The sequence below is a fragment of the Salvia miltiorrhiza genome, chromosome 1, assembly GCF_028751815.1.
Source record: "Salvia miltiorrhiza cultivar Shanhuang (shh) chromosome 1, IMPLAD_Smil_shh, whole genome shotgun sequence".
Lineage (NCBI taxonomy): Eukaryota > Viridiplantae > Streptophyta > Magnoliopsida > Lamiales > Lamiaceae > Salvia > Salvia miltiorrhiza.
In genome coordinates, this window is record NC_080387.1 from 72,246,343 (window position 1) to 72,270,013 (window position 23,671).

The 23,671-nt window shown below is 33.5% G+C and overlaps 2 protein-coding genes and 1 long non-coding RNA gene across 6 annotated transcripts; 2 read left to right on the forward strand and 1 right to left on the reverse strand.

Annotated features, from left to right (window-relative positions):
• Positions 1–3,237: 3,237 nt before the first annotated feature.
• Positions 3,238–6,503, forward strand: LOC131006020 (kelch repeat-containing protein 3-like). Of its 3 annotated transcripts, none has more exons than XM_057933173.1 (7): positions 3,238–3,615; positions 3,848–3,953; positions 4,394–4,457; positions 4,929–4,971; positions 5,198–5,297; positions 5,627–6,034; positions 6,295–6,503. In XM_057933173.1, the coding sequence occupies exons 1-6, from the start codon at positions 3,577–3,579 to the stop codon at positions 5,671–5,673; spliced, it is 399 nt and encodes a 132-aa protein (XP_057789156.1). In that variant the 5' UTR covers positions 3,238–3,576; the 3' UTR covers positions 5,674–6,034; positions 6,295–6,503. The 3 variants fall into 3 exon arrangements, with proteins under 3 accessions (XP_057789156.1, XP_057789157.1, XP_057789155.1); XM_057933174.1 differs by having other exon boundaries at positions 5,865–6,034; XM_057933172.1 differs by having other exon boundaries at positions 5,198–6,034.
• Positions 6,504–15,325: 8,822 nt separating this feature from the next.
• LOC131006042 (uncharacterized) lies at positions 15,326–17,685 on the forward strand. Its single transcript, XR_009095395.1, has 5 exons — positions 15,326–15,657; positions 15,853–15,909; positions 16,007–16,052; positions 16,155–16,263; positions 17,214–17,685. It is a non-coding gene; the product is annotated as an uncharacterized LOC131006042 (long non-coding RNA).
• A 987-nt stretch (positions 17,686–18,672) lies between these two features.
• LOC131006022 (probable cyclic nucleotide-gated ion channel 5) lies at positions 18,673–22,715 on the reverse strand. 2 transcript variants are annotated; one of them, XM_057933176.1, is made up of 5 exons: positions 22,561–22,713; positions 21,573–21,655; positions 20,689–21,274; positions 19,946–20,158; positions 18,673–18,895 (listed from the first exon to the last, which is right to left on the reverse strand). In XM_057933176.1, exons 3-5 carry the CDS (start codon positions 20,836–20,838, stop codon positions 18,833–18,835), a joined length of 426 nt encoding a protein of 141 aa, XP_057789159.1. In that variant the 5' UTR covers positions 20,839–21,274; positions 21,573–21,655; positions 22,561–22,713; the 3' UTR covers positions 18,673–18,832. The 2 variants fall into 2 exon arrangements, with proteins under 2 accessions (XP_057789159.1, XP_057789158.1); XM_057933175.1 differs by lacking the exon at positions 18,673–18,895 and adding an exon at positions 19,033–19,348 and having other exon boundaries at positions 22,561–22,715.
• Between the last annotated feature and the right edge of the window lie 956 nt (positions 22,716–23,671).

The following is a 23,671-nucleotide window of genomic DNA, read 5'->3' on the forward strand; positions in this document are numbered from 1 at the left end:
CAGGCTGGTTTAAGTTTGACAAAACATAGCAACATTATTGGGAAATCAATTAAATATATTTATAATATGCCTCACGAGATACGAGAATCTTTTCAGGAAATTACACAATTTTTTTTTAACTAACAAAATACTAGTATTATTTTTCAATTAATAGTATAATTATGCTAAAAAAAATTAAAATTTTAACGCGTATCGAAAAGCAAATTGGCACAACACACAACTAAAAATAAAAATAAAAATAAAAATACACGCAACATGTTAATTTAAATATGAAATGAAAACACACATAAAACTTAACTAAGACAGTAATCACCGTCGAAATCGTGCCCACACATGCTTAACCAAGCCAAATCGAAATAGAGATTGCAACCCAAGCAAATAGATATAAAAAAGGGAAGAAACGAGAAGAGAGTGAGCGAAAGAGAGGAGAAAATCCTCTCATTTGATAGAGCTAATTGGTAAAATAAGACTTTTAATATTTTTTAAAAATAAGACTATATGTTACGAAATTTGAAAATAAAAACAATAATTTCTATTTTTTACATTTACACTCTTATTTAATACATCAAAATGAGGACTATAGCTTCCATCATGGACCAAAATAAAAGTGTAAATGTAAAAAATGAAAACTATAATCCTCATTTTTAAATTTTGTAACTTATAGTCCTCATTTTCAAATTATGTAATATATAGTCATTTTTTAAAAAACATTAAAATTATGGTCCTATTTTAACAATTAACTCCCTTTTGACATTATAAAATCCAAAGTTAATTTAACTTAAGTGTAACATTAACAAGAGAACTAAATAGAGATTGCTACCCAAGCAAATAGATATTTTTCAATCTAAAAAATATGAAAGTTATACGCACTTTGTGTTTTATTAAATTAAATGCAATATTTTGTGTTAAGATTGATTTAGGGCACATTTGATTTAGCAACTATGAATATAAATATATAATGATCCAACCGCGCGCCCCAGCCTTATACTGTCGTCAAAGGAATTCAACAACAAAATGTAAAGATAAATTAAGGGGGTGTTTGCTAAGCTTATTCTAGATAATTTATAAACTACAAGAGTTTATAAAATATTTAGGCTTATAAAATATAAGGTCTCAAAAGTTTACATTTTATAATTGAGTTTATAAGTTAAAAAAAATCTTAATAATTATAAAGAGAAAATTGAAGATCTAGAGATGAAATTAGAAGGGTATATATAATTCGAAATTAATAAACCATAGAAGGGTTATTTTTATACACACAAAAATTTGAGACAATCGGGTGTATCGTACAACCGAGTTGACTCGCACCCAGAATAGTACTCCCTCTGTCCCACCGAAAGTGATGCGTATTCCTTTTTGGGCTGTCCCACCAAAAGTGGTGCATTTCCTTTTTTGGTAATAATTTTTTCACTACAAACAATGTGGCCCCACATTCTCCTTAAATCTCGTGCCCAAAAGAAGTGCACCACTTTCGGTAGGATGGAGGGAGTATCATTTACACGGTTCGGGTCAGAATGCGGATTCGAAATCAAGGTGCGAGCCAGGATCTAAATGCAAGTGCAACCCGATTGTACGGTACATCCTAGCCAAAACCACCTCTCTTGTTTTTACATACGATATGGTCATAATGAGAAGAAGAAATTTACCTCGAATTATAGACTAGATTGATAATAATATTGGTTGTTGTCGTGTTTGAATAATAAAACTACCAGCATTTTAGTTAAAACGTTTTATGGCTTTGTACGGAAATTTGTTTTTTTAGGAGAAAAACGGAATTATATTAAATCATGGTAAATAATATCGAGAAGTCAAAATAAAAAAATTTGACTTATAAATCATTAGTATATCATTAATATTAATAGCGACATTCGCTAAAGAACGAGAGCAAAATAGTGGGCATTTTTATATATTAACACAATTTTATATGCCAATGTTTGCTTGTGGAAGTTGACAATGATAATTAGATTCGATACGTCAGACATAATTATATCTTTAATTAGTACCATTTACTTTTTTTTTTGAAGGGATAATTAGTACCATTACTTGTTTTTGGAAAATAATACTTTTGTATATTTTCCATTTTTAGTATGTTCCCATAAATAATTCACAAAAATAATTTTAATTTTATAACATACGTACATATTTACTCACAATCTACTTAACAATATTGTTAATATGAAACCCTTTTTCCCTTTCAATACTCTAAAAAATTTAACATTAAAATTCGTACCGAAAACACCTATACATATTTATGACGATGTAGCATCTATATATTCAGATGATGATAGTAAAATATGTGTCAGCACGGTAGGAAAACAGGGTTGAAATCTATTTTTCTATTATTATTATTATTATTATTATTATTATTATTATTATTATTATTATTATTATTATTATTATTATTATTATTATTATGTGTGACATGCAGTGAGCTATTTCTAAGATATATGGTCTGAAGTTTTAAATAATTTGAAAACAATTTATTTGTTTAAATGGATACCTACTTCAATTTTTGCTGAAATGGATACCGAATATTTTAAGATAGCATATAACTTTCCCGATTAGTTGCAATAGAATAAATACTCTTTTTTCTCCTTTGGTGTTTTTGATTTCATGAAATTTTCGCCAAATGAGGTTTAAATAAAGGCTTTGGCCACTACTACAAAAATACACATACATAACACTTCATACATAACGGTTTTTTTTAAAAACCGTTATGTATGAGCGCATTTTTATAAAAGACAACGGTTTTTATAGAAATCCGTTATCTATGTAGTGTTATTTATAAGCATAGATAACGGTATGAGGTAATTCGTTATAAATGAGTGTTATCTATTAGTTGCATACATAACGGTATTATCGAACCGTTAAGAAGAAGTGTTATGTATGCGATTATTCCATTTTATCTTTTATTTTCATAATTAATTTATTAATTAAATAATTAAAAATATAATATGAATTATATTATTATTTCTCCCTTCCTCACACCCCTCATTCACCTCCACCCTAGAATTATACACCACATCAACGCCTCCTGTAGAGGAGGGTGGCGACGGCGACGGCGACGCGCCCGCCACACCGAGCGGCAACGGCCATAGCCTCTCCATGTCGTGACTCTCCTCCCTTCAGCCATAAACCCCGCGCCACCAGGTACGTCGCGACCTCAATCTCGCCGCCGCAATCTCGCTGACCCTCTTCTCGTCTGCTAACCCTAGGTGCGCTCCATCTCTGACCTCAATCTCGCCGACCTCAATCTCTGACTGCCACGCTGCGCTCCCATCTCACTGCCCCTCTTCTCGTCTGCTAACCCTAGGTGCGGCGATTCGCGCTGCGTGCCACGACGTGCCCCTATCTCGTCGCCCTGGTCCTCGTCGCTACCCTAGGCTTCGCGATCTGTGCCGCATCCCCCATCTCGCCGCCCCTATTGTCTGGTAACCCTAGCCGCACCGCCTGGTCCCCCTCGCACTGCCTGCTTTCCTCCCTGTTCTCATTTTCTCTATCCTTGTCGCATCTCCGATCGATTCATGCTCCAGATGCTTGGAATCTGGTGTTCTGCAGCTCTGACTCTTCTCAGACATGTGGTGTCTTGATCCTAAAACGTGGGTATGGAATAAGGTATCTATTTTTCCTTCGCTACTTATTTATTTTCTGGTCATGTTCTCAAATTCTCAGAAGCAGAACCTTAATATGTTGCTTTGAAGCGGAAAGATAAAGTTAAATAGATGGACCAATCAACGACAACGACTATTTTTGTGCTTGGCTACTTTTTAGTGTATTTTCTAAGTCATATGGAGTTCTTTCTTTATATGCAACCAGTTAATACTTTCTTTTATATCTCATGTAAAAGGTCAAGAAGACTGGGATGCCTCCTGGACCTCGTGCTGGTTTCTCTATGGCAGTCCATAAGAAGAGAGCATTGCTCTTTGGAGGAGTGGTTGATATGGAAATGGAAGGTCACTGTATTATAATCTTATTCTCATTTCTTATCTTCTAGCTGATTTATATCCTTCCATTTCAGCAACAAAATAATTATATTTGGAATTGAACTTTCCCTTTAAGTAGTTATGATACTTTAGATTCACAATTGGATACGAATAAGGTTTGGTCATGTTTTATGACTGCAGCAATATTTCAAAGTATAATCTGCAGAACATGCAAGGTGTCCTCATAGACTAGATGAAGTGAGCGATAAAATCAAAAGCTTGAATATATAATGATGGGACAGCATGCAACTATTTTATAATTTTTGCTGTCTAGCTTTTATATTTCTCTCTTGTTACTTCTCCTTTTCCCTTTTGATGAACAAAGAACTTTATATTGTACTGGGAATTTGTCTTGCTCTTGCATTGAATTAAGCTCATGCTTATAAAACCTGACCCACGTTTCTGCACAGGTGATGTAATGATGAGCTTGTTCTTGAATGAGATTTATGGCTTCCAACTTGACAACCATCGCTGGTATGATCTGCTTGCTAAGTAGCTAAGCGTTGCTTTGAGTAATTGAAGTCCATCAGTCCTTCATTCCTCTTCTTTCTTTCTTTGTTGAAATGAAGAATTATGCAGTTCCTTTGAAGTCAGACTCATTACTTTGATTGTAGAATATTTCCTTTTGGGAAGAACTAGGGGCAAAAGTGTATATGGAGAGTTGGAGACCCTTCCCCGCCCCCCAAATAATAAATTAAAAAAAAAACTTGGGTTAGGGCCTTGTTTATCTTTATTGGATTAGTAATGTTGAGGTATGGAACTCTAAGTCAATATGCTATTGAAAATGAATGCACTACCAGCATTTAATGTTTGTCAGTAACACTTAAAATTATTGCTACACGAATTAGTTAGAATTGTTTTTCCTTGCACCTTCTATTATCCATTTACTTTGCTAAGGACTTGTTATGCTGAACCGATGAGGATTCATTCTTATGCATGAAAAAGGTATCCATTGGAGTTGCGGAAGGAGAAGGCAACAAAACATAAGGTATTCTTGTCATGATAGTTTCTGGTGTCAGCTCTTCAATTTGATGACCAGAGCTGGATGTGCACCATCATGAAAATGTGATTCCATCTTTGCCGATCATGTTATTTAATTCCTTGTAGCTGCATATATGTGTCATTTGTGTATGCATTCTCTTTCTTCTTTTTGTTGTCGGGAAGTATCCACATACCTGACTCCTCCATTGGTCCCGTGGTTCCTGTGTATACAGTTAAAGAAGGATTCTGATGAGAGGGTCAGCGATGTAGATCTTCAGAACAATATGAAAGTGGCAGAAAGGCAAAGTTCATCACTTAGTGTCGGTGAAGATGGTAAGATATTCATCACACTACAGTCATTTGTAGAAAGTGGTTGGCGTGGAGATGTTTGGAGCTTCAATGTGTGTGGCTATATACTTTGTATTCTTTAAATTTTAGTTATTGGTTGTGGAATCGGTTCAAGTATCCAGTTGGGAGTGAAAATTGCCTAAGAGCCTTTGCATTTTAAAGTTGAGAATTGTTTACTTTCATACCATTGTTGCATATATTGCTAAAGATAGAGCTAAATTAAGTGAATTTCAATTAGCTTATTTAGCTTGCTGCATCAGTTCGACGTTCATTTGCATTACTGCTATTACTGATAAAAGGTACTCTTATTGAAGCTGATTCTATGGAGGGAAATGTTGAGGCTGTGACGCTTCTGTTGTAGTTTCTTTCCAGGATTTCATTCCAGGAAGTTTCGTTTCACCTCTTTAGTTGTAGTTTATTTCAATTTTTCTTGATTTTGCAGCCTTTTCATTTCATTAGTATCTGCTTTTGGTATAAATCTTCCCTTCAATTATATTCAGTATTGGGATTGATTGAATTGCTTTTCATAAGTGCAGTCATTTATCTTTTCAGGTTAATGCTTACTCAAAGAACTATTTTGTTGGGTTAAGCCCGCTGTCCATTGCAGCAAAATATGGTGAAAGATTTATTGCATCTTTGCTTGAAGAGTAGATCCAAATTTATTGCATCTTTGCTTGAAGAGTGGATAATCAAAATCTAGGCAAACTCGTTGAATGTGCCCAGTAAGTTCTGCTTCTTACATACTGCAAATCATGCTTACTTTATACACACGAGTAATTTCTACATAGCACGAAGACGATCATTGTCTTTGTTCTTATCGATTTTCTTTCCAATATATGTTTATTTCAAAGTTACTCCCATGAAATGTGTAACTTGATAGGTTTTGTTCATTTTACCAATCACTTTGATATGCTTTTTAAGTGTTTATCATGATGCTCTATATTGTGATTCTTGGTTGGCTCTTTGTATGATTTTGTGGCAGGTTTGTGGTGGATTAAATGAGTCGTACGTTGAGCTGAAGAGGCTTGTGAATTCACAAGAAAAGTTGTACCATATGGCTAGCTAGTTGCATATTTAATATGTTTAGTATTTTTGTAAGGCATAATAGTATAGATAGAGCAGTTGTTGAATTTTGACTATATTCAAATCTTGTATGAATTCTTTTTTATGATAATAATATAAAATTAAATATTTTGGATGATATATAATATTATTATTGTTGGTTTTATCATTTATACTGTTATGTATAAATTAATAGATAACGGAGAAATAGAAATCTAATTACGGTCAAAAACGTTATACATAACGTATTACCAAACGTTATTAATATAAAAAAATTGTTATGTATAGGTGTGTACATAACAGTGAATATTAAACTTTCATGACGGTTTGAAACGTTATGTATAATACTATAGATAACGGATATAATCCGTTACGTATATATAAACAATCGTTATGTATAATAGAATAGATAACGGATATAATACTATAGATAGCGGATATAATCCGTTATGTATAATAGAATAGATAACGCTTAAATCACCGTTATGTATGAAATCCACATACATTACACCATTATATATTACGGATGTTTTCGCACATAGATAACGGATAAAATCCGTTATCTATGAGCGAATCTGGCGTAGTGGGCCTTGAGGGACCACCCCCCCACCGGTCATCCTTTTAATTGGTTTAGTTTTTTTTTTTTTTTTTTTTTTTTTTTTTGCTTTTTTTCTTTCTTTCTGCTTTACTTCATCTTTAATTTTTTATTTTTATTTTATCTAGCAACAAAAATGTCTAAAAAAAAGTTCACCTCGCAATATTTGATACTCTAATTAAAAAATTGATAGTAAGATACAAAATAGGACATCAAATGGAGATAGAGGATCCCAAATATTCAAGCTATTTTTTACATTTTTTAAAATTAGAAGCATAAAATAACTACGGTATTGACAACAAGATGGGTTAAATCTTTTACTCGTTCATCAATAGTACTCCTTCCGTCCACTCTCACTTTTCACATATATTAAAAAATACATTTAATTTTTATGTTTTTACTTTTATACCCCTATTTATTATTTTCACACATCATTTTCACATTTAAGTGAAACATTAAATAAGGTTAATTTAGTAAAAATGATATTTTTATATAATATTAATTAGTAAAGTTGACTATCTTTTTTCCAAAATAAAATAAGATACAAAAGCGTGTTGTCGTACTAATGCAGTAAATTCATTACATACAAAAAAGAAAAGAATTGGTTACATGTACACGTTCAATGCGGGCCAGGCCAGGAGTCTTGCATATCTACCAGTAAAAGAAAACCTTAAATTTATTCTTTGCATATTTCGCTGCTTGAATTGGTGGTCGGAATTTGAATATTTCAAAAAGAAAGAATTCAACAAATCAAGATTTTAGATCACATTCAATTTAGCACATATCAATATTTATATACGATGTTCCGATTAAGTAACCGCGCGCAATTCAGCATCGAAATATAAACATAAAATCCAGACTTTGAAATTCATATTTAGCAAAGTCCTTAGCCCAGATCCTAAGTTTGGAACAACGACAGAAGCATAGTAATTAATTACAAATTTCTATTTTTCAACGGATTTTATATTTTGTTTTATGTCAAATATTTTCTATAAATATCTGCATGCAAATTTTAGTATACGTACCCTAACACAGCTGTAGAAGAAGCTAAGTTCCAACATGCATTTCTTTATAACGTTGTTGCTGATTATGCATTTAGTGATTTTCTCACAATGTGCCATTAATGATATTTCTTTCTCGGATCAAACCCTAGATAGGCTTAGCAGTGCCGGCCCTGACATTTCGGGGGCCCTAGGCGAAAAGGAAAAAAGGGGCCCCTAAAAGAAGAAGCTTGGAGAAGTTGGAGTAGCAAATTTGAGATAGCTATAAACCTGTAATATTGACCATAAAGTGCAATAAACTAGAAAACAATGATAAAATAATTATAAAAATAACTTAGATCTTCTAGCATTTTGAGACGCAAAATCATCAATAATTTCTTCAAGATCAAGCTTTTCTAATACCTCATGTTCAATGCATAAAATCGCTAATCCATTCAACCTTTCTTGAGACATAGTAGAACGCAAATATGATTTTATCAATTTTAATTTTGAAAAACTTCTTTCTGCTGAAATTGAGCAAATTGAAATTGAAAATAGAATGAGAGAGAGATGGATGGGCACTGGAGAATTAGCACAGAAAATAGGAAATTAGGAATGAGCAGCAGATTAGCGCGATTGGAGAATTGTGAGACAGTGAGAGAAGAGAGACGTTAGAGCAATTCAGCAAGGAAAAGAAAAAAAATAGAGAAAGAGACGTTGCTGCTATTTTGCTGATTAGGAATAGCTTAGGTTGTAGATAAATTTTTTTTTTTTTTTAATAATTGGGCTACTACTACTATTGGGCTTTATATTTTTGGGGGCCCCTTAAATTTGGGGGCCCTAGGCCATTGCCCCATCGGCCTAATCAAAGGGCCGGCCCTGAGGCTTAGGATTAGGAGCCCATCATTTCCTCACACAACTCCTCTTGTTCATCACATTAATCCAAGTGGGCCCTCGACCCTGCCACCGCCGACTCCTACGCCACCTTCGCCCGGCAGTCGTGGGCAGCCGCGGCCAACCCCTCCGCCTTCCAAGATTAAAAATCGTTCCATGCAGACAGTATTTCCACAATCGGATCCACCACCTAAGCCACCCCCAGCATCTTGTAAACCCATTTGTAAATAGTCTCTCTAAGTCAAACGTTTCTACTATTTTTCATATTTTTGTCGTACCATATGTTTGTTTTTCTTAATAATTCTGTAACATTATCATTCGTTATATTTATTCATTGTTGTCGTGTTTGAATAATAAAACTAACCGCTGTTAATTAAACGTTGCGGGGTGTTTTTTTTTGTTGTTATAAATTTATCATTATAAAATAAAAAGAAAAGATTGAGAAAAATTTATCACACTTTAGTGGTCCCCATTCTTCTTATTTTATTTTTTCTTTGATGAAAAAATATATAAAAATATTATGAGTGAAAAGGAAGAGAAAGAACGAGAAAGATAGACAGACGAGTTAAATATATTTTGAGGGTAAAATTAAAAGATCATAAAAGTATATAATATGGGAAAATATTATCACACCTATCACTTGTGATAATATTATTATGAATTAGAGTGAATGGGGGAAAATGAGTTGCCCAGAGTTTTTCTTATTAACCGAAGATAATTTTTCAACTTAAGAGAGAACTTTGAGAATGCACTTTTATGGTTTTATATGAAAAGTTTGATATGCCAATTTTTGCTTATGGAAGTTGAGAGAGAATCCGAAATAATTATCACTAATCAGTATCATTACTTGTTTTTGGAAAATAATACTTCATATCCGTCCACATAAAATAATTTTAAAAGGGACAATACGAGTTTAATTTAATAAAAATAATTAGCTATTGTATTATAAATGGAGAAATGATTCATTTAAAAAGCAGTGTTAATAATAATAAAAGTAATTAATTCTACCGTGAATGACGAATAAGGCTCATTATGTAATAGAAAGTTTTTTAAAATAGAAAATAACTACTTTTTATGAATATTCTAAAATAACAAAAAATAACAATTTTTTTGTGAACGGATATTCTCAGGTGATAACGGAGATGCATCATTGCTATACCCGAAGATGATATTGTATTCATTTTACTCGGTCAACATTTTTTGTGTTTCGCTTTCATCCCATTATTAAATTTATTATTCCAACAGTATTTTTATTAATTAAACAAACGCTCCCTTGGGATAATAATACTAATAAATATCGTTACATGCAAAGAATAAATCAAGCGTATATTATTTAGAAAAATATTATGAATGAAACATAATAGAAAATCGTTTACTATGCTTCTTCGATATTCGAAATGTCAGTTGTGTGTACCAAATTTACAATCCGCGGTGAAAGCTTTTGCTGGTGAATTTCAAAGTCGAGACTTTGAGGATGTTTGGGTGAGCTTATAAGTTTTTTAAAATAATTTATAAGTTTATAAGTATTGCAAAGTGTTTAGCAAATAAGTATTTAAACAGCTCATAAGATGTAGAAATAAATTTCAATAATTTATGAGTTCCCAAAAATAAGTTCCTCACCTTCAATTTAAGTTTTTATATTCTTAATTATAAGCAACAATTAATGTATAAAAATAACCTTACTATGATTTCTTATTAGTGAGTTTCTGTAGGTTTTGTTTCCGCCCTCGCCTCGCTCTTCTTTTTTTTTCCTTGACGTATACTCTTTTTCCACTACGAGATTTTTGGGGTCTCTTATAGTGGTTTTTTGAGGCTCGGCCCTTAGTTTGCTCTTTGTGCTCTCAAGGGTCTTAGATTCTTTTCTCTGTTTTTTCGTTTTTATAAAAAACCGCATTTATATATGATTTCTTATTAGTTTTCAAATTTCCAATTATAAATACCCTTCTAATTTTATTTATCTTCGATTTTTTCTTTCTAATTAGAAATTTATTTCTATAACTTAAAGCTCCATTGTAAAATGCATGTAAGTTTTTGAGACCTTACATCTTATAAGCTCTTAAAAGTTAAAATACTCACTCCATTTCCCAAAATTTGAGCACTTTCTTTATATGAAAAATTGTTTTCTCTTTGTTCCTTTTTTTACCTATGACATTAAGCACATAAAATACTAATTTCTTAAAATCTGTGTCGAAAAAAATAGCTCAAATTTCGTATGTTATAACTCTTGTAGCTTATAAATTCTCTAAAATAAGCTTCGCAAACATCCCTTTTTGTCTTTACGTTTCGTTGTTGAATTCTTTTCACGGCGGTATTTATACGTTTTGGGTTGCAGTATAAATAATTAAATGAAACTATAAGAGTCCATAATGATATAAATGATCTAAGCCCAAACATATAACATCATTATTAATAAATTTGTGGAGGCCCATAACTTAATCCTAAGCCCACAGCCTCCTCTCAACTCTCGCTCTCGCGTCTCGCCGATAACAGCTAGCCACGGCAGCAGCGTGACAGCTGCGGCGCCGCCGCCGCCTCCCCTGCTCGCTCTTCGCCGACCGCCATGGCGCATGCAGCGCCCGGCGGCGCAGTCCAGACGCCCTCTCCCTCGATTCACGGCGAGATAACATCTACTCACCCCAATTTCATCTCTAATTTCTTTTTTTTGCTTTACATTAGAATGATAATTCCTGAATGCATTAGAATTATGCGGGGGTCAAAGCGTTGGGTATTTGGATTTAAGAATAAGAACTGAGATGCCTGTGTCTATATGTGGTGTGTCTTGTACAAGCTTTGTTGTGTTTCTGTAGGATAAATGAAGAAGGAAATAAGGTAATACTACAATACTTGAAAATAATGAAAAATTTATATTTCAATTAAAAAAAAGTGAAAATTTTATACAAAATAATAAAATTACATGTTTCTGTTGATGAGAGGTAGTATAGTTGCCTGTTGCCGGCGGATCCACCATTTATCATTTGGGGGTGTTAAATTTAATGAAGTATGATGTCTGAAAATATTTGCAAGGGGGTTCGGGGACGGGAGACCCGAACTATATTTTTTTAAAAAATATTTCGTGCATTTCATTTTTATATTCAGCTAGAATTTTAATGGACTTAGAATTATAATTAATCACTTAATACAATAAATAGTTGTTCGAAATTCTATTGATTCAACGGAAAATACATTGAAAGCATATAAATACCTACTTCTACTCTTAAAAAAAAATTATTTCATCTTCTAAAAAAATAAAGTAATTTATTATTGTTTTGTCAAGAATAAAATAATTTATTATTAGGAGCCGAGTTATGGCCAAAAAGTACATGAAGTTTGAAAAAAAATTTAATTTTCAATTAAGCCTCAAAATATAATTTATATTTTTGTTGCAATTTTTACCTAAGTTTGACTTTCAACGAAATTAGAGCTTAATTGACAGTCAGAGATTCACCCGATGTTGATCTAACTTCTAATGATTATGAGTATTTAGAAGTTTGGAGGTCTAAAAACGCAAAAATTAATATATTTGACTTAATTTCAATCGTCAATTAAGTTTTAATTTCGTTGAAAGTCAAACTTATGTGAAAATTACAACAAAAATATAAATTCATGTATTTTGAGACTTAATTGAAAGTTGAGGTGAAAATTACAACTTTTTTTAAAGTTTATGTATTGTTTTGCCATAACCCCTTATTATTAATAGTTCATAATTTTACTTTGACTCGATCATTGTTTCGAATTCAACATTTTAAATTAACTAAAAAATAGAAAATGAGTTAGACACAACACAAATTTAACAAATTAATATAAAAAATCACTGTAAATTATTAAATAATCAACCTGAATATTATAATTATTAAAATAATATATTATATAATTTGGGGCACAGTCGTATCCCTTGCAAGAACGTGCATCCGCCAGTCTTTGTTAAGAAGAGGTCAGAATAAGGTAGACATCTGCTTGAGAATTGAGATATAATGGTGGTGAGACTTGAGAGTGACCGGGCAAGCGAATCTAATAAATATAGCTGTAAATGGCAAAAAATATGGCGGTCGAGTATTGACTATTGAGGCATGGCATGTGTGATATGCAACACCATACATGGGACATGACATCGCTGGTTCAAAAATTGCTTGTAAATAAATTTACACAACTTTTACAAAATTAATTTTTAGTTCTTAATGTAATATTGTCTGTCATAGTAATCTTGAAAAAATAAACCATGTGATAGTATTAGTGGGGCCAACGGGTGGAAATGAGATTATATGTACAACACATTATGTCCCATTTTGTGTATCATTTTTAATTTTGTTTATTTTCTTATATATTTTTTCTTCAATTTCAAATTTGTATGCTTTAGTTTAATTTTGTGATTATTATAACTAGGGTTTATTTCATCAATTTAGGGTATATAACTATTTTTTATCATTTAATTTCACTTTTATTGGCTAATCATAAACCTTGATAATTCAAAGTCATGGTATATATTTTTTTAAAAATTTAATTTTTTGAAATAAAAATTAAATATAATTCATAGTATTATAATAAATTTTTAGTTGTCAGGGTGGTTCTCTCTCTAGATATTTCCACACTGTGACAAGAGCGTTTCATCGGAATTTCTTATAGAAGATCTAGTTTTCAAGTGGACGTGGGTAAATTCTATCCTACACCAATGTCTCCAACACTCCTACCTTGGATGAGCGACACGTGGAAAAGTAAACTTTATAGCTTTTAATAAATTTAAATCCAAAATAAACATAACAGTGATAACTTCCGTTTATGTAATCATTTGTAGTAACCCCATTTTTCAAAGTTGGTCTGATCTAGGTTCAGTGGTCATTCCAATCACGCATTTCGATGATTTCGGCAAGTAATTTCGGCAAGACAATGTTTATGCTCGGCAGATATTAATTTAGTTCGGCGAACATATTTTAAAATTTAAATATATAATTAAACTTATAATTATTGAAAATATTAATTTTCAAAGTATGTTTATTATGTACAATAAATACAAGCAAGTTGAAATTGAATAAATTTCCTTTATTTTAAAAGAATATACATATATATATATATATATAGGGGAAGACTAAAATAAGAACGCTTATTAAAATATAAATTAAGAACCATTTTCAGCCCTTAGATCATCAAGATCTACGGTTGATTCATCACCTTGTTGGATATATTCATGGTCATGAGTTCGAATCCCAAAGGTAGCAAAAAATTATTTTTTCGATATTCATACCTTTATACAGTTTATTCATGCGTGTTATACATAAAATTCATGCATTTTTGCTGGTTCGTAATTCTTAAAATAAGGGTGGTTTATTGAATAACCGCCCCCTATATATATATATATATATATATCCCCCTATATATATATATATATATATATATATATATATTGTCTGATCAATGCTCAGTGGTCATTCCTAGCACGAGTTTCTATGTTTTCGGCAATCACTATTCGGCAAGCCATGTGTTATGCTTGGCAGATATTAATTTAGTTCGGCAAACGTATTTTTAAATTTAAATATATATGAAACTTATAATTCTGAAAATATTAATTTTCTGAGTAAGTTTATCATGTGAAATAAATACAAGCAAATTGAATTTCAATAAATTTCTTTTATTTTAAAATAATTTGTATTTTAAATTTTGTTCCTTCGAAATACGTAATCATTCCTTTAATTAGTTTGTATGATTTCAATATTTAATATTCGGCAGCACAACTTTAATGCTGGGCAAACATTATTTTTTTATTGGCAAAGGTATATTTAAGTGCAAATATATAATTTAACTCATAGTTGTAGAAAATATTAATTTTAGATAGATATCTATTAGATGAAATTGAGGTCGGCATATTTTAATGAATAAATTTCATTATTTTCCATGTTATCGGCGAATAATCTCGGCACTCATTTTGTATGTTTGGCAAAGATTATTTTTGATCGGCAAAAGTATATTTAAATGCAAATATATAATTTAACTCATAGTTGTGGAAAATATTACTTTTAGATGTATATCTATTAGATGAAATTGATGTCGGCAGATTTTATTGAATAAATTTCATCATTTTTCATGGTATCAACAAATAATATCGGCAGCCCATTATATATACTTGGCAAAGATTATTTTTGATCGGCAAATTAAATAAATTTCATTATTTTTGTCAAAAAAAAATTATGGCTTAACTCCGATTTTCTACATTTATCTGTTCTAAAAATATTTGTCATTCAAATTATAAATTCTCATGATATCGGCAAAGAGTCTCGGCAGTCAATTTAGTATGTCTGGCCAACATTAGTTTTATTATGCAAAATACTTTTAAATGTAAAAATATAATTTAACTTATAATACTAATTTTAGAAGTAAGTTTGTAAGGTTAAATTAATATCGGCAAATTCTTTGAATAAACTTTATTATTTGAAAAAAACTTAAATTTGAGGGTTTCTTTGCCTTGAAATATGCGCATTTAGCGGGAATGTGTATTTTGCATCTTCTTTCATTTTGAATTTACACTCCTCTTCCAGTTTCCAGTTTCGTCCGCCGCGCCATCGCGTCGTCGACCCGGGGTTCTGCAAATCGCCGTCATCGCGGGGATTCTCCTCTGATTTCGTTCGGTGAGCAGCTGACAGGTCACCGTTAAGCGCATGGCTCGGCGAGAACTCCCCTCATCTCCCTGTTTTCTCAATTAAATTTTCTGTGTAATACTCAGATTTACGTGAAGTAGAGAATGTCGAGAAAGGAGCGAAGGGGTTGTTGATGGGGGAAACTCTGCCTTCAAAAGACAAGAAGAAACTCGTCTCTCGCTGGACTGCAGGTTTTTTGCTTTGTTTTTCGAATTATCGAATTCTCGCTTAATTTTCATGTAAATTTGCGTTGATTTGTTGGAATTTATGGCTTTAATTTTAGGGCAAATTATTATGATGGATTGATTGTGTCTACGAGCTCTTCAAGTCTTCCCTTGCTGAGCAATTTGAATTATCTCTTTCTCTTAATGGGTTAGTTGTTGTAGGTGTCCCTCACGCCGTCGCCGATTCTTCCCCGACACCGCTCGTCCCTCAGTTTGCAGGTGAAATAGATTTAAATTTTCATAGGTTGAGTTAATCTGAATTGAGGTTTAAATTTTGATCTGCAAAAAACACATGATTTTATGCTCTTCGATGCAGGGCTACTTCGTTCTTTTTATCATGGATGCCAATTTATTTAAATACTGTAAGTATCATTATGTTACAAACGTATGTTTTCTGGTTCTTCTCAACCTCTTTCATCGATGAGAGTGCATTACGGTGTTTTCTTATATATGTGCTGTGTTAGGTTTTTGGTGTAAAACTGAAGGAGGCGGCTTGGTTCAGCGCAGTTCTGTGGACAACAATGGCAGTCTCTGGCTACATTGCTGGGGAACAACGACAGAGTACTGCATAAGGTATAATGCCAATCCAATTTTTTGTTTCATTTTTTTTCATAATCACTACAGCAAGGCCTCAAACGTCGTTTGATTCATGATCAACCAGTGGCCTGGTAATTGCCAAATTCTCCTGTTTCATCTTTGCCTCTGAATATCTATAGTTTGATATTTCCATGTCTTCTGGAGTCTTGAGAAATTGACTCGTAAATTTTGATTATGGAATAATAAGTGGTGGTTTCTTGTTTTGTTCTTGTTATATCAATTATATCTCTCTCGTAAATTTTGATTATGGAATTATAAGTGGTAGTTTCTTGTTTTGTTCTAATTATATCAATTACAGTAGAGTATGAAAGACTAAGAGTTCTTAGTAATGAATGTTTGACAGAATAGGAACATACAATTTTGTTTTATGGTTATAATAGATTTCAAACAACATCATTCCTGGAAACAAATGTTATTATATGTATCTAGGCGGATTTTTTTTAACGTTTGCAACTTCAGTCAAGGAGAATGATGTAGGTAGACCGTAGATACTATATGCAGTTTTATATGAAAACATTTTGTTCATATCTCTATAATCTCTCTGCCGGTTACAAGGTTATTGATTTGGTAAGTGCCTTTATACGTGTATATGGGCTCCAAATCGCAGAAAGCCTGAGAAAATAATCACATAGTTGTGTCTTCATACGTGTATATGGGCCCCATGCATTTTCATTTTTGGGTCTTGCTCCTCACAATTTTTGGCTTGTGTCGAGGCATAATCAAACATGTTCTTGAAGCATATTGGTTTGCATACAATGCATTTAATCTTTCTGCAGTTTAGTTGATTGATATGGATATTATATGCAATCTGAATGGCATGTTGAGGCTGTCTTTGAATTGCAATTCAATCTTTTAGTTTGTTTATCTGTGGTATGAATTAAAGATGAATGTGTATTTGTTGATGAAAAGCTTTTCTGAACTTGCAGTTGAGATGATGAAGCCAGGTAACACAGTGGTACTCCGAAATGCAAAAATAGACATGTTCAAGGGATCAATGAGGCTGGCAGTCGATAAGTGGGGCCGTATTGAGGTTGCTGAACCAGAAAAGTTTGTGGTCAAAGAGGACAACAATTTATCCCTAGTGGAGTATGAGTTGGTTAATGTTGTGGAAGAATCTTGAACACGCCCGCCGTTTAGTCCATGTTGGGGTTCAATTAAGTTTACGGCTTCGATCTGGTATACTGATTTCTCCGATTAGTTTTTGTTTTTTGGTTTCTCTCCATTAAAGTAATTATCGTGTAGGACTAAGTTAGCTTGGTTTTAATGGTTGATGTGTAAAAAGATGGACCTTGATTTATAGCACATCTCTGTTAGAATTTTGTCTATTGATAGATTTGCTTGTCAGCAGCATATGTAGTCAGCCATATTGATCATTATCTCAGCTCGGAGTTACATATCTTTCTTACTGATTTAGCTCTACAGTTCGTGTTTGAAATCGACTAGACTACCTTTGAGCCATTGTAATGAATGTAAACGAGGGTGGTGTTTCAAGCATCATTGTCAATAATTTCACGAATGGGATTATAAATAAACTGTTAAGATCGGGTATATGATCCTCTCATATTCTGTCCCCATTCTGTACTAGTAGACTAGTAGTTATAAAGATAAAGAATTGTGGTTAATTTGGTGGCGGTTGAATGGTGGTGTTGGTCATTTATTCGTCTTGAGAATTTATCGCTCGTCATAATGCAGATAGTAGAGAAACATTTTGAGCAAATAACCTAACAAACCTTAACATGTTATGATATCAATTATGCGCATAGAATATTTAGCCCATTTCCCTAAAAACGCCCTATTATCCCCCTTTAATAAGTTGCTACTTTATTTTACTTGTCGTTAGTTATTATTCTTTAGGAATTTAAGTAGTCATCATTGTTGAAAAAAGAACACATCTCTGTTTTAGACTTCCGTCTAAACAATCCTACTTAATTATGTGTTTGATTTGCATGATTAGACCCGTGAAAAGAACACTGACAAATTTAAGCAATTAGTAGTGTTCTGTAGCCTCAACAAGAACAATGATTTATTTCCACATTCTTGATATTACTGTTTCTATATTGCATGACTACAAGTCTACAACAAGCACAAGCTAGTATAATAAATCTATCATCTACTAAAACCACATTACCCAAAAAATTGCGCTTAAAACATATGATTTAGCCACTAACATAGAAACTACAAGAAAAGAAGTTTAAAAGTCCACATGGAATCCTGTGAATTACATTCCTGATTGCCAACTATCAGGAGGTAATGTAATTATTTGAATGGCAGAACCTACATCAAAGAGCTATAAACAAAAGCTCAACAATCAGACTCCAATCGGGATAAAGCTCAAAAAATGTCTCTTGAGGGTGGCCACATTCTAACAATCATCCATCTACACAATAAAGAAAAACAAAATTTCTTATAGCCAATAGTTGAAATGAACAAGGATTTTTGATACATGCCTGAGAATTCAATAAAAAAGAAAGACAAAAATAAGTTTATGATCCCAATATGCTAGTTAATTATTTAGTTTTTTGAGATAATACAACTTCAACATAAACTAGTTGACACAATTTGGAATATCTTCAATCCGAATATCAGCCGATGAGCAGTTATCACAACCCTAGAAAGAAAAAGAAGCCCAAGTCAAAAGGTCATGATCAAAGAGATAGCAGGTCATGCACATTGTAGTCTGTAAAGTGTTTGGGCTTAAGAAAAAATATGATCAGGTTGTGCATAATTCACAGTATACAAATAGTATAGCAAGGATTCCCTCCTTAATAAACAAAACAATTTTGCACCTGGGGCATGATGTATATAATAGTAACAATTACCACATCTCAAGGAATAGATGCCACAATTTAAAATAATTCAGATTTCTACCCACTATAACAAATCAACCAGCAACTCTTATCTCCCCATGATAGTCTAGTAAAACACAAAAAGAATCCAAAAAAATTGGTGATCTCTTGTGCTGAGCTCATTCACGACTCTATTTATCAGACATTGTCCTAGTGCACATGCGAATAATACTTTGCAGGACCATCCAACAGTCATCATACCCCCTCGTTGCAAGCTGATGAATAAAATATATTATTAGAATGGTATTTATACGGCTAAATAAGCATTAATTTAGCCAAATAAGTAAAACTCGAAGATAGATTCTCATAAATGTGATGTGTTCATCTTATGACTAAGTTGTGATTCCCATTATTCAATAATTAAGTAAAGCCAAAATGTTCATGAAAAAAACCAAACATTTCCGGCATAAAACAAAGTATTGTTAGGCATTGGGGCAATAAAGACAGGTTACTCATATTTCACCCAGAGTCACAGGTCCAACTCAGGAAAAGAGCATCTGAGATTGCAAACTAAGGTTAATTTCAAAGTTTCTTTTCTCTCTTTTTTCTTTCTCTAATAGCTCCCTACACCTGACTGGAAGGGCTACATAGATGGGGCCTTTTCTAAAACTATAATTAAGGAAATTGTATACAGATATAGGGTTGAAATCTGTCACTGATCCTAATGCAAAGTTGGAAGATCCGGATGTCTAATACGGATTTTTTGGAGATTGTAACATTGTATTTACTGCAAGTATGACTCAGGAATTATAAAACCGATCACGCCAAACAGTGGAATAAGATGCCATACAACAGGTCAAAAGGATTCTTACATGACTGGCAAGCATGTACAGCAGCAAGTAGGACACTGCACCAGCCCATGCAGTTTCAGCAAAGACACCAGAAGTTCTTTTTAATTCTGAAGTAAGCGGCATAATTCGGGTGAATCTAGGAATATATTGGAGCAAAATGATGAAAAATAATGCTTGCTTTGTAGCCAGTACATCTGATCCATTTGACCTCTGCAGAAATCTCCAGACAACAATCTGCATATATCCAAGAAAAAGATGTTTAGCAACACAAAAACAAAAATGCTAAGGAACAACTGCAATATAGAACCATTGAAATAGATATAGTTATTAAAAATAAGAAAATTAAAAGCTCGGACACTATAAAACATGCAAGTATACAGATATTATACATCCCCTGATTCCATGGCTACAAAAGCTACAGCCAGCCTACATAGTTTATGCATCTAACTACAAGATGTCTTGCTGAAAAAGTCTAGGAAAATTGAAAGGAGAAATAAACCAAGAGACACAGAAGAAAACATTCTTAATTAATCACCCCATATTGGAAGCACTTCTTGGAATATTACATTTCAAAAGTATTTCTGTTCTGGTATAGATTATAGCTATCCTGAAATCTAATTAGAGAGGAGACATCAATCTGATTGTTCGAAATTCCACCAACTGATCAGTAAATAAAAAGCCATTTTATGTTTTAGGGAAGGATGAAGACCAAAGATAAGGTAGAATACAATTCAAAAGACAAATAAGAATGCAATTTCTCGAACCTGTGGGAGGGGAAGCACTGCAAGGAAATCAATGATGAAATAGCACTTCAAGTACCGCTTAGCAATCTGTCCAGGATCAATTACAAGTTCACTTCGCCCAAACACACGGGATGATGGGGCTATATAAGCAGTCCGGAATTGGAGAACCATGTGAATAAGATAGAAAGCATCAACAATTGTGCGCAGTGTTGTAGCCGTGATGGCCAATTTTCTATCTATATCCAGTCAATTTGATGATTTATTAAAAACTGGAAGAAAGAAAAACAGAGGATCAACAGACACTCCCAGAATACATGACATCACAAAAAGCTTGTTCCAAAGGGTAAGGAGTTTGTCTTGGGGGTCAAAAATCCTCTTCTCTGACACCTTGAGGTCCTCTGGGAAAACTGCTCGCGAGACACCAAAACCAAGGGACCGACCAATAGATTTTAGACCTTGAGATCCTTTCTTCATTCCTCTCTTAAAGGATTTTGATGGAGCAGGATTTCTATGATTACCACGGCCCAAACCCTCGATACTCAAGCCACATTTGTTTGTAGCAACTGAAGTAGATGGGGATGAGAGTCTGGAATCCAAGTCATCCAATCTAATAACAAAAAAGAAGAAAGAAAAAACTTTCATAAGCACTTTCCTAATGAAAGACAGTGAAACAACACCTAGTACTTTGTCCCAAGTGCATCGATGAGAACATGTAGTTATTATTGTACAGTCATGATCGAACAAGTGTCCAATATTGCAGGAAATTTACAGATTATAGACTTTATAGTTACTTAAATCCACTTTCTCAGGCACACATCTTTAGTATAAGCAGTCTAACCTCAGTGAAGCCAACAAATTAAAGAACTCTACAATTTAAGAATTATATAAGCAAATGAAAAGGATACCTTACAAACTTGTCCCGCTGCCCAGTGATGTATTGAGTCTTTGGACCACAATCAAACATTTTGTATGATTAAATGAAATTTTACTGCAAGCAAAATAGAGAGATGTAAGCAGTCTGAAGAAGGTTATCAGATTTGTTTACTCCAGAAATTTAAACAGAGTAGCTCAGTATGAAAGTAAAAGACTCCTAATGCAATTCACTATGTCAAACTGAAGTCCGAGCATGCAACAATGCAATACTATTCCGTCATCAATTCCATATCTTCTCAAATCCTAAATTAAATTAAAGAGATACAAAGACCAGAGGCTTAACAAGATATTCTAAATCAGTTCACGCAAGCAAGTCCAAACTATAAAAGTCACTCCATATTCCACCACCACAAGTCTACCTAAAACAAGTCCCTACTAGACACAAAGATCCATCTCAAAATTCATATCTTAAATTTGAATTCCCAAAATACTCCACTTCCCAAATTTATGAAAACATTCTCCAAGTTTCCTACAAAGAAACACTCCTGAAATCTAGAATTTTCAATTGAACTAAGATAACAATAACTCTAGGTCAAGAGAATCCATCTTTCTAAGGACATCGATTTCACCAAAGCCAATTTTCCTCACTTGTTCGGTGTTTCCTCCCCCCCCCCTGCTTTTTAAGTACCTTAACCTTCACTACCGCACAAATTCTCGCAATTAGCGTTTAAATTAATTCTTTAATACAAATTTAACTTCTTCGCCATCATACCCCAAAAAATATAAATCGACTACAGCTGTAAATCCATCTTCAGCATAGAGTCAGCTCTGCAATCATCCCTTATCAAAACTTCAGGTTATTGCAGAACACAACTGCAACTAATCACCATAGAATCAAACAACATAATCCATCACCAGAGAGATAGAGAGAAGTAAAATAAATCACAGGTAATCAAAGAAAAGAGATACTGAGCTCAGATGCCTGAGTACAGCTAAACCAGATCAAACAGAGAGACTTACAGCAAAATTCCACATATATCACGCCATCAATTCGCGTTTCTTCCAGCAACATGAGAGAGAGAGAGAGATTCCAGAGGTGAAGTCAAAATTTATCCAACACTTTTTTGCCCCAAATTTCAACAGACAATTTAATACTAGAACTAAGCTAATAGCTAAACCAGCAGAAATTTCAAAAATCAAACCCTATGCTTAAAGCCCTAGGTCCTAAAACTGAGACAAAGCTTACCTGCAGTCGAGTCAGGGACGGCGACGGTGAGTGGGTGACGGCGAATGAGAGACTTCACCGTCAAAGGTGCTGTGGCGGCGGTGGTGGAACGCGGTGGCAACTATGAGAGAGAGATGAGAATCTGATAATGTCCGATGGTTCCCTGTGGTCGTGGCTCCATAAAAAAATTCTTGTGGTTGTGCCTTCCGCTCGGTTCCATGTGCTCGTGCCTTCCGCCGGCAATCTCCTATGGTCGTGGCTCCATAAAAATTCCGACAATGTCCGATTGTTTTTCTTGTAGTGAATCTGATAATTCTTAGGGAAGGAAATGGAGAAAAGTATTCCAAAAGTCTTGTTTTGACCCCCAAAAAATTGAAATTTGAAAATTGGCGCCGAAATTATACATGTTTCAGTGTTGCCAAAACATTCGGCAAATAAAATTGCCGAATTCTGATGCCGTGATACACCACTTTTCGAGAATGTAATGAGTGCTTGACGGAAGATGTTAACGCTGTTAACTCATCTTTGCAAAAGAAAAAGATAAATTCATAAATTGAAGATGGACACTTGTCGCACATCAGAGGTAGGAGTGCTGGAGACCTTGGTGTAGGATAGAATTTACGGTGGACGTGAAAGCTAAGCTCTTTAGATATCGTACACGTGGTAAATTCTACCCTACACCAGGGTCGCCGGCACTCCTAATTCCGATGTGCGACACGTGTCTATCTTCCATTTATGAATTTATCTTTTTCTTTTGCAGAGATGAGTTAACAGAGTTAACTCCTTCCGTCAAGCACTCATTACATTCTTGGGAAGTGGTTTACATTCTTGGGAAGTGGTGTATCATGGCATCAGAATTCGGCAATTTTATTTGCCAAATGTTTCGGCAACACTGACTTATGTATA